The sequence below is a fragment of the Mustela lutreola genome, chromosome 16, assembly GCF_030435805.1.
Source record: "Mustela lutreola isolate mMusLut2 chromosome 16, mMusLut2.pri, whole genome shotgun sequence".
NCBI lineage: Eukaryota > Metazoa > Chordata > Mammalia > Carnivora > Mustelidae > Mustela > Mustela lutreola.
The window spans coordinates 43,877,243-43,890,191 of record NC_081305.1 but is presented as its reverse complement, the minus strand read 5'-3'; the positions used below and the strand labels follow the sequence as shown (position 1 = coordinate 43,890,191).

At 37.4% G+C, this 12,949-nt stretch overlaps 1 protein-coding gene across 5 annotated transcripts in view; it reads right to left on the bottom strand.

The window, feature by feature from the left end:
• ZNF420 (zinc finger protein 420) overlaps positions 1–12,949 on the bottom strand; it is a 51,611-nt gene that overhangs the window by 16,805 nt on the left and 21,857 nt on the right. For 2 of the 5 annotated variants that reach the window (XM_059151461.1, XM_059151459.1), the window contains 2 exons: positions 12,675–12,763; positions 10,824–10,953 (listed from right to left, as the gene is read on the bottom strand). In XM_059151461.1, the coding sequence (XP_059007444.1) occupies positions 10,824–10,953; positions 12,675–12,683 (139 nt within the window). In that variant the 5' untranslated portion in view covers positions 12,684–12,763. Of the gene's footprint in view, positions 1–8,953; positions 9,092–10,823; positions 10,954–12,674; positions 12,764–12,949 lie in introns of those variants that run through there. The other 3 variants (XM_059151462.1, XM_059151463.1, XM_059151464.1) reach the window with 3 other exon arrangements.

Genomic DNA, 12,949 nt, shown 5'->3' with positions numbered 1-12,949 from the left:
AACTACAAAACTGTACTTGCATTAAAAGCAATACAGTATATGTGATAAAAAATTAAAGATAACCACTAAAGATATATAAATAGTCTATGTCTTCCAAATTAAACAAGGGGGAAAATAGAATTAACAAAAAAAACCCCAAAGCTGAATCCATCTTGATTAAGAAATAAAAAATAAGCACAGAAGATTAAAAGAGTAAACAAACAGACAAAAATAAATAAATAAATAAATATTGCCTGGAAAAATAAATCCAGGCAATAGCAATTAAATGGAGTGAACCTTCAAATAAAAAAATAAATTCTGAGGAGGAGTCAAGATGGCGGAGAAGTAGCAAGCTGAGACTGCTTCAGCTAGCCGGAGATCAGCTAGATAGCTTATCTAAAGATTGCAAACACCTGAAAATCCATCGGCAGATCGAAGAGAAGAAGAACAGCAATTCTGGAAACAGAAAAACAACCACTTTCTGAAAGGTAGGACCGGCGGAGAAGTGAATCCAAAGCGACGGGAAGATAGACCCCGGGGGGAGGGGCCGGCTCCCGGCAAGCGGCGGAGCAACCGCGCACAAAATCAGGACTTTTAAAAGTCTGTTCCGCTGAGGGACATCGCTCCAGAGGCTAAACCGGGGCGAAGCCCACGCGGGGTCAGCGTGGCCTCAGGTCCCGCAGGGTCACAGAAGGATCGGGGGTGTCTGAGTGTCGCAGAGCTTGCGGGTATTGGAACGGGAAAGCCGGCTACAGAGACAGAGCCGACAGTAAGCTTGCAGCTCCGTGTTACCTTGAACCGGTCGCAGGCTCGGTGAGCTCGGAGCGCGGCTGGAGGTCAGGCAGACGGGAGTAACTGGGCGCTGTTCTCTGAGGGCGCACTGAGGAGTGGGGCCCTGGGCTCTCGGCTCCTCCGGGCCGGAGACCAGGAGGCCGCCATTTGTATTCCCGTCCTCTGGAACTCTACGGAAAGCGCTCAGGGAACAAAAGCTCCTGAAAGCAAACCCGAGCGGATTACTCACCCCGGCCCCGGGTAAGGGCGGTGTAATTCCGCCTGGGGCAAAGACACTTGAGAATCACTACAACAGGCCCCTCCCCCAGAAGATCAACAAGAAATCCAGCCGAGACCAAGTTCACCTACCAAGGAGTGCGGTTTCAATACCAAGGAGAGCAGCAGAATTCCAGAGGAGGAGAAAGCCAAGCACGGAACTCATGGCTTTTTTCCTGTGATTTTTTTTAGTCTTGCAGTTAATTTAATTTTTTCTTTTTCATTTTTTTTTTTTTCTCGCCCTCGGGTAAAATTTTTTTTTAACTGTTACCTTTTTCTTTTTTAACGATTTTTTACTAGTTTATCTAATATATATATATATATATATTTTTACATTTTTCTTAGGTGTTTTCTTTCTTTAAAAATATTCTTTTCTTTTCTTTTTTTTTTTTCTTTTTTCTTTCTTCCTTTTTGAACCTCTTTTTATCCCCTTTCTCCCCACTCACGATTTTGGATCTCTTCTAATTTGGTTAAAGCATATTTTCCTGGGGTTGTTGCCACCCTTTTAGTATTTTACTTGCCCCTTCATTTACTCTTATCTGGACAAAATGACAAGACGGAAAAATTCAACACAAAAAAAAGAACAAGAGGCAGTACCGAAGGCTAGGGACCTAATCAATACAGACATCGGTAATATGTCAGATCTAGAGTTCAGAATGACAATTCTCAAGGTTCTAGCCGGGCTCGAAAAAGGCATGGAAGATATGAGAGAAACCCTCTCGAGAGATATAAAAGCCCTTTCTGGAGAAATAAAAGAACTAAAATCTAACCAAGGTGAAATCAAAAAAGCTATTAATGAGGTGCAATCAAAAATGGAGGCTCTAACTGCTAGGATAAATGAGGCAGAAGAAAGAATTAGTGATATAGAAGACCAAATGACAGAGAATAAAGAAGCTGAGCAAAAGAGGGACAAACAGCTACTGGACCACGAGGGGAGAATTCGAGAGATAAGTGACACCATAAGACGAAACAACATTAGAATAATTGGGATTCCAGAAGAAGAAGAAAGTGAGAGGGGAGCAGAAGGTATACTGGAGAGAATTATTGGGGAGAATTTCCCCAATATGGCAAAGGGAACGAGCATCAAAATTCAGGAGGTTCAGAGAATGCCCCTCAAAATCAATAAGAATAGGCCCACACCCCATCACCTAATAGTAAAATTTACAAGTCTCAATGACAAAGAGAAAATCCTGAAAGCAGCCCGGGAAAAGAAGTCTGTAACATACAATGGTAAAAATATTAGATTGGCAGCTGACTTATCCACAGAGACCTGGCAGGCCAGAAAGAGCTGGCATGATATTTTCAGAGCACTAAACGAGAAAAACATGCAGCCAAGAATACTATATCCAGCTAGGCTATCATTGAAAATAGAAGGAGAGATTAAAAGCTTCCAGGACAAACAACAACTGAAAGAATTTGCAAATACCAAACCAGCTCTACAGGAAATATTGAAAGGGGTCCTCTAAGCAAAGAGAGAGCCTACAAGTGGTAGATCAGAAAGGAACAGAGACCTATACAGTAACAGTCACCTTACAGGCAATACAATGGCACTAAATTCATATCTCTCAATAGTTACCCTGAATGTGAATGGGCTAAATGCCCCTGTCAAAAGACACAGGGTATCAGAATGGATAAAAAAACAAAACCCATCTATATGTTGCCTCCAAGAAACACATTTTAAGCCCGAAGACACCTCCAGATTTAAAGTGAGGGGGTGGAAAAGAATTTACCATGCTAATGGACATCAGAAGAAAGCAGGAGTGGCAATCCTTATATCAGATCAATTAGATTTTAAGCCAAAGACTATAATAAGAGATGAGGAAGGACACTATATCATACTCAAAGGGTCTGTCCAACAAGAAGATTTAACAATTTTAAATATCTATGCCCCCAATGTGGGAGCAGCCAACTATATAAACCAATTAATAACAAAATCAAAGAAACACATCAACAATAATACAATAATAGTAGGGGACTTTAACACTCCCCTCACTGAAATGGACAAGTCATCCAAGCAAAAGATCAGCAAGGAAATAAAGGCCTTAAATGACACACTGGACCAGATGGACATCACAGATATATTCAGAATATTTCATCCCAAAGCAACAGAATACACATTCTTCTCTAGTGCACATGGAACATTCTCCAGAATAGATCACATCCTCGGTCCTAAATCAGGACTCAACCGGTATCAAAAGATTGGGATCATTCCCTGCATATTTTCAGACCACAATGCTCTAAAGCTAGAACTCAACCACAAAAGGAAGTTTGGAAAGAACCCAAATACATGGAGACTAAACAGTATCCTTCTAAAGAATGAATGGGTCAACCGGGAAATTAAAGAAGAATTGAAAAAAATCATGGAAACAAATGATAATGAAAATACAACGGTTCAAAATCTGTGGGACACAACAAAGGCAGTCCTGAGAGGAAAATATATAGCGGTACAAGCCTTTCTCAAGAAACAAGAAAGGTCTCAGGTACACAACCTAACCCTACACCTAAAGGAGCTGGAGAAAGAACAAGAAAGAAACCCTAAGCCCAGTAGGAGAAGAGAAATCATAAAGATCAGAGCAGAAATCAATGAAATAGAAACCAAAAAAACAATAGAACAAATCAACGAAACTAGGAGCTGGTTCTTTGAAAGAATTAATAAAATTGATAAACCCCTGGCCCGACTTATCAAAAAGAAAAGAGAAAGGACCCAAATAAATAAAATCATGAATGAAAGAGGAGAGATCACAACTAACACCAAAGAAATACAAACTATTATAAGAATATACTATGAGCAACTCTACGGCAATAAATTTGACAATCTGGAAGAAATGGATGCATTCCTAGAAACATATAAACTACCACAACTGAACCAGGAAGAAATAGAAAGCCTGAACAGACCCATAACCAGTAAGGAGATTGAAACAGTCATTAAAAATCTCCAAACAAACAAAAGCCCAGGGCCAGACGGCTTCCCGGGGGAATTCTACCAAACATTTAAAGAAGAACTAATTCCTATTCTCCTGAAACTGTTCCAAAAAATAGAAATGGAAGGAAAACTTCCAAACTCATTTTATGAGGCCAGCATCACCTTGATCCCAAAACCAGACAAGGATCCCACCAAAAAAGAGAGCTATAGACCGATATCCTTGATGAACACAGATGCGAAAATACTCAACAAAATACTAGCCAATAGGATTCAACAGTACATTAAAAAGATTATTCACCACGACCAAGTGGGATTTATTCCAGGGCTGCAAGGTTGGTTCAACATCCGCAAATCAGTCAATGTGATACAACACATCAATAAAAGAAAGAACAAGAACCATATGATACTCTCAATAGATGCTGAAAAAGCATTTGACAAAGTACAACATCCCTTCCTGATCAAAACTCTTCAAAGTGTAGGGATAGAGGGCACATACCTCAATATCATCAAAGCCATCTATGAAAAACCCACCGCAAATATCATTCTCAATGGAGAAAAACTGAAAGCTTTTCCGCTAAGGTCAGGAACACGGCAGGGATGTCCATTATCACCACTGCTATTCAACATCGTACTAGAGGTCCTCGCCTCAGCAATCAGACAACAAAAGGAAATTAAAGGCATCCAAATCGGCAAAGAAGAAGTCAAATTATCACTCTTCGCAGATGATATGATACTATATGTGGAAAACCCAAAAGACTCCACTCCAAAACTGCTAGAACTTATACAGGAATTCAGTAAAGTGTCAGGATATAAAATCAATGCACAGAAATCAGTTGCATTTCTCTACACCAACAGCAAGACAGAAGAAAGAGATATTAAGGAGTCAATCCCATTTACAATTGCATCCAAAACCATAAGATACCTAGGAATAAACCTAACCAAAGAGACACAGAATCTATACTCAGAAAACTATAAAGTACTCATGAAAGAAATTGAGGAAGACACAAAGAAATGGAAAAATGTTCCATGCTCCTGGATTGGAAGAATAAATATTGTGAAAATGTCTATGCTACCTAAAGCAATCTACACATTTAATGCAATTCCTATCAAAGTACCATCCATCTTTTTCAAAGAAATGGAACAAATAATGCTAAAATTTATATGGAACCAGAAAAGACCTCGAATAGCCAAAGGGATATTGAAAAAGAAAGCCAACGTTGGTGGCATCACAATTCCGGACTTCAAGCTCTATTACAAAGCTGTCATCATCAAGACAGCATGGTACTGGCACAAAAACAGACACATAGATCAATGGAACAGAATAGAGAGCCCAGAAATAGACCCTCAAATCTATGGTCAACTAATCTTCGACAAAGCAGGAAAGAATGTCCAATGGAAAAAAGACAGCCTTTTCAATAAATGGTGCTGGGAAAATTGGACAGCCACATGCAGAAAAATGAAATTGGACCATTTCCTTACACCACACACAAAAATAGACTCAAAATGGATGAAGGATCTCAATGTACGAAAGGAATCCATCAAAATCCTTGAGGAGAACACGGGCAGCAACCTCTTCGACCTCTGCCGCAGCAACATCTTCCTAGGAACAACGCAAAAGGCAAGGGAAGCAAGGGAAAAAATGAACTACTGGGATTTCATCAAGATCAAAAGCTTTTGCACAGCAAAGGAAACAGTTAACAAAATCAAAAGACAACTGACAGAATGGGAGAAGATATTTGCAAACGACATATCAGATAAAGGACTAGTGTCCAGAATCTATAAAGAACTTAGCAAACTCAACACCCAAAGAACAAATAATCCAATCAAGAAATGGGCAGAAGACATGAACAGACATTTCTGCAAAGAAGACATCCAGATGGCGAACAGACACATGAAAAAGTGCTCCATATCACTCGGCATCAGGGAAATACAAATCAAAACCACAATGAGATATCACCTCACACCAGTCAGAATGGCTAAAATCAACAAATCAGGAAATGACAGATGCTGGCGAGGATGCGGAGAAAGGGGAACCCTCCTACACTGTTGGTGGGAATGCAAGCTGGTGCAGCCACTCTGGAAAACAGCATGGAGGTTCCTCAAAATGTTGAAAATAGAACTGCCCTATGACCCAGCAATTGCACTACTGGGTATTTACCCTAAAGATACAAACGTAGTGATCCGAAGGGGCACGTGCACCCGAATGTTTATAGCAGCAATGTCCACAATAGCCAAACTATGGAAAGAACCTAGATGTCCATCAACAGATGAATGGATCAAGAAGATGTGGTATATATACACAATGGAATACTATGCAGCCATCAAAAGAAATGAAATCTTGCCATTTGCAACAACATGGATGGAACTAGAGCGTATCATGCTTAGCGAAATAAGTCAAGCAGAGAAAGACAACTATCATATGATCTCCCTGATATGAGGAAGTGGTGATACAACATGGAGGCTTAAGTGGGTAGAAGAAGAATAAATGAAACAAGATGGGATTGGGAGGGAGACAAACCATAAGTGACTCTTAATCTCACGAAACAAACTGAGGGTTGCCGGGGGGAGGGGGTTTGGGAGAAGGGGGTGGGATTATGGACATTGGGGAGGGTATGTGATTTGGTGAGTGCTGTGAAGTGTGTAAACCTGGTGATTCACAGACCTGTACCCCTGGGGATAAAAATATATGTTTATAAAAAATTAAAAAAAAAAAAAGAATATTGAAAAAAAAAAAAATAAATAAATTCTCAGATAATATACTATAGTGCTTACCAAACATGTCTGAACATTTGAACAACCTAAGAAGTTTCATAATATATTTGTGTCCCATGTCCAGAGACTGTAATTTAATTGGTCTGGAGTGTGTCCAGGGATCTGGAATTTTTAAAAGAACCCAGCTATGCATACAAATTTGTAAATCACTTCCACATTTTTTTTTAAAAAGTGGTTATGTCAATTGATACTGCCATCAGTAAGGTATGGATCACTTAAAAAACAAAACAAAGCAACAGATTTGTTCAAATATAATTCACATACCTACAGTGCATTCATTTAAAGTATACAATTAAATAAGTTTTAGTATATTCACAGAATTCTGCAACAATCACCACAACTAATTTTATATTTTTATCACTTCAAAAAAAAAGAAAAACCCTTGTACCTATTAGTAGTCATTTCCAATTTCCCTACTCTCATTCTCCATTCACCTTCACCTCCTACCCGAAATGCACTTGCAACCACTAATCTACTTTCTATTTCTATAGATGATCTATTGTAGACATTTCATAAAAATAGAATCATGTAATATATAGTCTTTGTATCTGGCTTCTTTCACTTAGCATGTTTTCAAGGTTCATCCATGTTGTAGCATGTATCAGTACTCCTTTTTATTGCTGAATAATATTCCATCTTAAGGATAAACCAAATTTTATTCATCCTTTCATCAGCTGGTAGACATTTGGGTTATTTCCACATTTTGGCTACTGTATTGCTAAATAATTATCCATTATAAAATGATACCAAATTTTATTCATTTATTCATCAGTCAACAGACATTTGGGTCATTTTCACTTTTTGGCTATTGTGAAAATGAAGATTGTAGCATTTCTGCCACCAAAAGTTGTAAACACTTGGTACTACCACTTAAGTTTTTGCCCCTCCAGGGTATGTGAAATCATTATCTGACTGCGGCTTTAATTTGCATTTCCTGATTGCTAATGAGGTTGAGCACATTTTCATGTCGGTTATTTGTATTTCCCTTTAACATAATGATATTAACCCCTTATCAGATATACCACTTGTAAATATTGTCTTCCATTCAGTAGGTTGTCTTTTCATATTATCCATGGGTGTCCTTTGGTGTACAAAAGCTTTTTATTTTGATGTCGTCCCAATAGTCTATTTTTGCTTTTGTGTTCCTTCCTGAGGAGACATATTCATAAATATGTTGGTAAAAGTGATGTCCAAGAGATTATTGCCTATGTATTCTTTTAGTTCTATGATTTCAGGTCTTAATCCATTTTAAGTTTATTTTTATGTATGGTATAGGAAAGTGCTATAGTTTTCCTTCTTTTGCATGTAGCTGTCCAGTTTTTCCAGAACCATATTCAAAAGACTCTCTTTTCCCCAACTGAATATTCTTGCTGCCTTTGCTGTAGATTAATTAATGATGTATGTGTGGGTTTATTTCTGGGATCTCTGTTCCACTGATCTATGTGTCTACTTTGTGCCAGTACATACTGTTTTGTTTACTAAAACTTTGTAGTATATCTTGAAATCTGAAATTACTATACCTCCAGCTTTGTTCTTTTCTCAAGATTGTTTTGCCTATTCAGGGTCTTTCGTGATTCCATATATATTTTAGGATTATTTGTTTCAGTTTTGTGAAAAATGCCATTGGTATTTTGTTAGGCATTGCACTGAATCTATGGTTTGCTTTGGGTAGTATGGACATGGACATTTCACAATTATTAATTTTTCCAATTCATGAGCAGGGAATATCCTTCCATTTGTGTTGTCTTGAATTTCTTTCATCAATGTTTTATAGTTTTCAGAGCATAAGTCATTCACTTCCTTAATTTATAACCTTTTCCTCACTGCCTATGCATGTCTTTTACCCAATTCTTCAAAAAAATTATTTACCTTTTTCTCATTCTATAAAAGCTTTTTATATCCTAGGTATTAATTTTACTGTTGTCAACATGAATTGCAAATATCTTCACCCAGTATCTTTTACTTTATGTCTTTTTATAAAGAAAACAATTTTCATGCAAATTTATCAATCTATTACTGATTATTATTTTTTTAAAATCTAACCAGAACCTTTAGAAATGTTCTATCTGGTTCTCTTTCAAAATTTATGAAAATCTCATTGCTTGTCATTTTTGTTATTTCACTTATTTCTTAAAACATTTCACCAACATTTCACATTTATATCTAATAATGCCAATAAGCCAAATCATTTGCCATGTAATCTATTGTTTCTTTACATTATCTATCACTCACCTATGACCTGTTTCCTTGTGGGTTTGATGATCTTTGTGACCTCCTCTTTTGTTGATCTTAATTTTGGGGAATTCTAAAGCCCTCTTACTTTCCTTCAGAGAGGATGTGCATTTTCTTTGGCCAGAAGTCAGAGGGCCCCACCTCAAAAAATAAAAAAAAAAATTTGGACTCCTTTTCTGAAGTTGTTTAACTATATTTCCTATCACTCTATCACTCATTCTTTAATTATGTTTTTTGTTCCTCCTAAGTTAACACCTACCCCAAACCCTTTACACTTACTACTCCATCTGCTGCAATACCATTCCCCCATAGACTGGCCTGACTCATGCCCTTTTATCAGTCAAGTCTTCCCTCAAACATTACCTCTTTAGAGAGATTTTTGAAAATTTTCCTACCTAAGGGTCCTGGGTGGCTCAGTCAGTTAAGCATCTGATTCTTGTTTTCAGCTCAGATCATGATCTCAAGGTTTTGAGACTGAGCCCCACATCAGACTCCACATACAGCAGGGAGTCTGCTTGATATTCTTTCTCTCCCTCTTCCTCTGTCCCTCCACCCCCACTGCTGGTGCTTTCCCGCTCTCTAAAAGAATTAAAAAAAATAACCTACCTATAAAAATAGCCCACCCATACTCCCCGGTTAGCTCATTTGCCTATGAACTAATTTTTATCTTTACCTTTATTCATATTCTTTATTACTACTTGCAACTGTTATATTTACTAAATAAATGTATATATGTATATATATATAGGCACACAAATACATACATATATTTTTATTTTCTTGTTTACTTTTTATTTCTCCTATGAGAATACGGCAGAATATGAACCTTATCTAGATCATCATTTCTCCAGTGCCTACTACAGTTCTTGGCAAAGAATAGGCTCTTAGTAAATGTATTTCGAATGAATGAGTACATTTTAAAGAAGGAGAAAATGATAGAAGTCTAAATTTTTAAAAAATCTAGAATGGAACAGATTCCCAAGTTCAAATAAAAGGGTTGTTTTCACTGGAGGAAAGGAAAAGGCCCTCCTTTGGCAGTGGGAAGGATTACCATAAAAGACCAAAAGGGAAAAGTAGGGATTAGGTGGGATTCTTTAGAGAGATTGTGCTGAAAAGCTCTTCCTTTTCTTTTCAAGTGAAAAAATTTTTTTCCACATGACCTGGGCTCTGAAAGGCAGTGTACCAACCAATAACTTCATAAAGAATGAATGGGCAAGAGACAGTTACATTCCAGGGACTTAAAGAATCCAAAGAAAGTGATCATTTAGGTTGGAAAATCACTTGTGTGTCTCTTGTCTACAGGAAAAAAAACAATTAACTTTCTTAGACAATCATATATTCTTCCTGAGCTCTTTTCCAATAGAAGGTGGTCCTGGCACATTCATTTAATGTAAAATACAAAGTTCTTAAAATGTAGTATTAGATTATAAAACACAAATAAGAGAATGTATTTGTTGTAATGGACTGTGTTGACCTGACTTGATCTACCCTATTACTATGTAAATAATATAAGCTCTTCTATTAGAAAATCCATACATTTCAGCACCTATTTTTTTAAAAATATTTTGAGCTCCTTTAGCAGATCTAAATTGTAACAATGGATAGTCTGTTTTTAATATTTCAAGTGCCCCAGAATTCAAATCTAGCTCCTTGATAATCGAGGAAGACAGGAAGGCAAACAGACAGAAGACAGATAAATTATACTTGCAGAATGGAGAAGCCACATGTGCCCTCTGAAATACTACTATTTCTAGTAATTTAAAACCATTCTTTTGAGAATAGTAAGAGGCAATTCAGTTAATTACTTAAAAACAGAGAAAGCAGCCATTCCAAAGGTAAATCCTGAAATACTAGGGGTACATTTCCTTACCTACTAGTGACACCAAGTTACTATAGTTCTCCAACATCACATCTCTATACAAATCCCTTTGAGCAGAGTCCAGGTATTCCCACTCTTCCTGAGAGAAGTCAATGGCAACATCCCTGAACATCACTGATCTCTGAAACAACAAATATAATACTAGTTGTAGAAATAAAGAAAATATTTTTTCAATGGAGGGGAGATGATGGGGGAGCTCTCCACAAAGAAGCAATGGAGAAAACAGCAAAAAGCCACTGACATAAATAAGACACTAAAGATATCATAGCTTCTGGTGTGCCAATACATTCCTCTTTATTCCTGTTGCTGTAGATATTTCCTGTATATAGAACATCTCATTATACAGATATGTCTGGAACTTAAAGAAGATATAATGTCCCAATTAAAAGAAAAAACACACATAGGCATCCTGTATAATACTCTATTACTCGCTCTTTAATTATGCTTGTATCTTGTATATCATTCTCTCTTATTCTCTAAGATGTAAGAAAAATAACTGGGGAAGTTTTTCTGAAAAATCTTATAAAATCTGTACCTTGTAAGATTTGTATAGTTAAAGAATTTATTGAAATCTCAGTTCATCATCATCTCAGACAGAATATATCATAAGCATTTTCTTTTTTTTTTTTTTTTTTTTTTTTTTTTTTTTTTTAAAGATTTTTATTTATTTATTTGACAGAGAGAGAGATCACAAGTCGGCGGAGAGTCAGGCAGAGAGAGAGAGAGAGAGAAGCAGGCTCCCGCTGAGCAAAGAGCCCAATGCGGGGCTCGATCCCAGGACACTGAGATCATGACCTGAGCCGAAGGCAGCGGCTTAATCCACTGAGCCACCCAGGCGCCCCCATAAGCATTTTCTTTACCAATAATTTAGAATATGTTTTTAATAGGCTGCAAAATAGCTTCATATAATGTATACGTCTGACTTACTAAGTGTGCATATTTGAACATTTTAGGTTACATAAAAATCTCAAAAGCCAGGAGCCCATTTTGGGAGTTTATAATTTTCAACAACTTTTGCATGTGAATTATAATCTTTCTTGTTACTATTTATCACTTAAAAATGTACCCGTCCCTTGTTCTAAGCAACAAAGAGATAAAAAGATAATCTAAACTTATGCATACAAGATTAACTCATAATGTTGATTCTCAAAAGGATCTATATTATTGCTTTTTGTCAATTATGGATTCCCAGGGAAGATGCCTGATCTCTCTCTGTCTCTAATCATGTTCCTAACCAATCTTAACAGCTCACAGAACATAAGCTCTTGCCAGGTGTGGAGACAGAGTCCAATCAAAACTAATGATACTGTCTAACCAAGAAAAGTTCAGTTTTCTCATATGTGGTGTGATTTAACAAACTTCTCTATCTTATAAAATCAGGGAATCTGCTTCTGTCGTAACAGTGCTCCTAGTCTGAGATGCTCAAACTATTTTTGAATAATTATGAAAATATAGGTTAGATTAGAAAGACAAACTTCAAGAAGATCCTTATCACAAGAATGAAATGCTGGGGACCACATTTTTTTTTTTTAATTTAAAGATTTTATTTATTTATTTGTCAGACAGGAAGAGAGAGCAAGCGCACAAGCAGGCAAAGGCGGAGAGAGAAGGAGGTTCCCTGCCGAACAAGGAACCCAGTGCGGGAATCCTGGGACCCACAGATCATGACCTGAGCCGAAGGCAGCGGCTTAACCGACTGAGCCACCCAGGCGTCCCTGGGGACCACACTCTTGAGCGGGATTGGTTAGGAAGGAAATTTCAGAAATAAGAAATGCAAACATACACATACTCTGTAAAAAAAAGTGACTGCTTAAAGAGAGCACAAAAAAACCACCAATTTACCTGAGCCATGGTTTTTAGCGCTGCAAGAAATGATCAATCCTCCTCTGGATTCCTAGCTTAGAGAAGCACAGAGTCTGAAAAAGGCAGAGCTGGAGAGAAGAAAACAGAACCATGAGACCATGCTTTTTGCAAAGCTCCAATAAGTAAGTTAGAATTATCTTTCTTGCTCTCTTCTTCCTGTCATTAGCTCCTGTCACCAAGATACTCTATGGGAGACATACAGGTGGTGGTTATTACCCTGATCAAACTCAATACTCTCTATATACAAACAATAA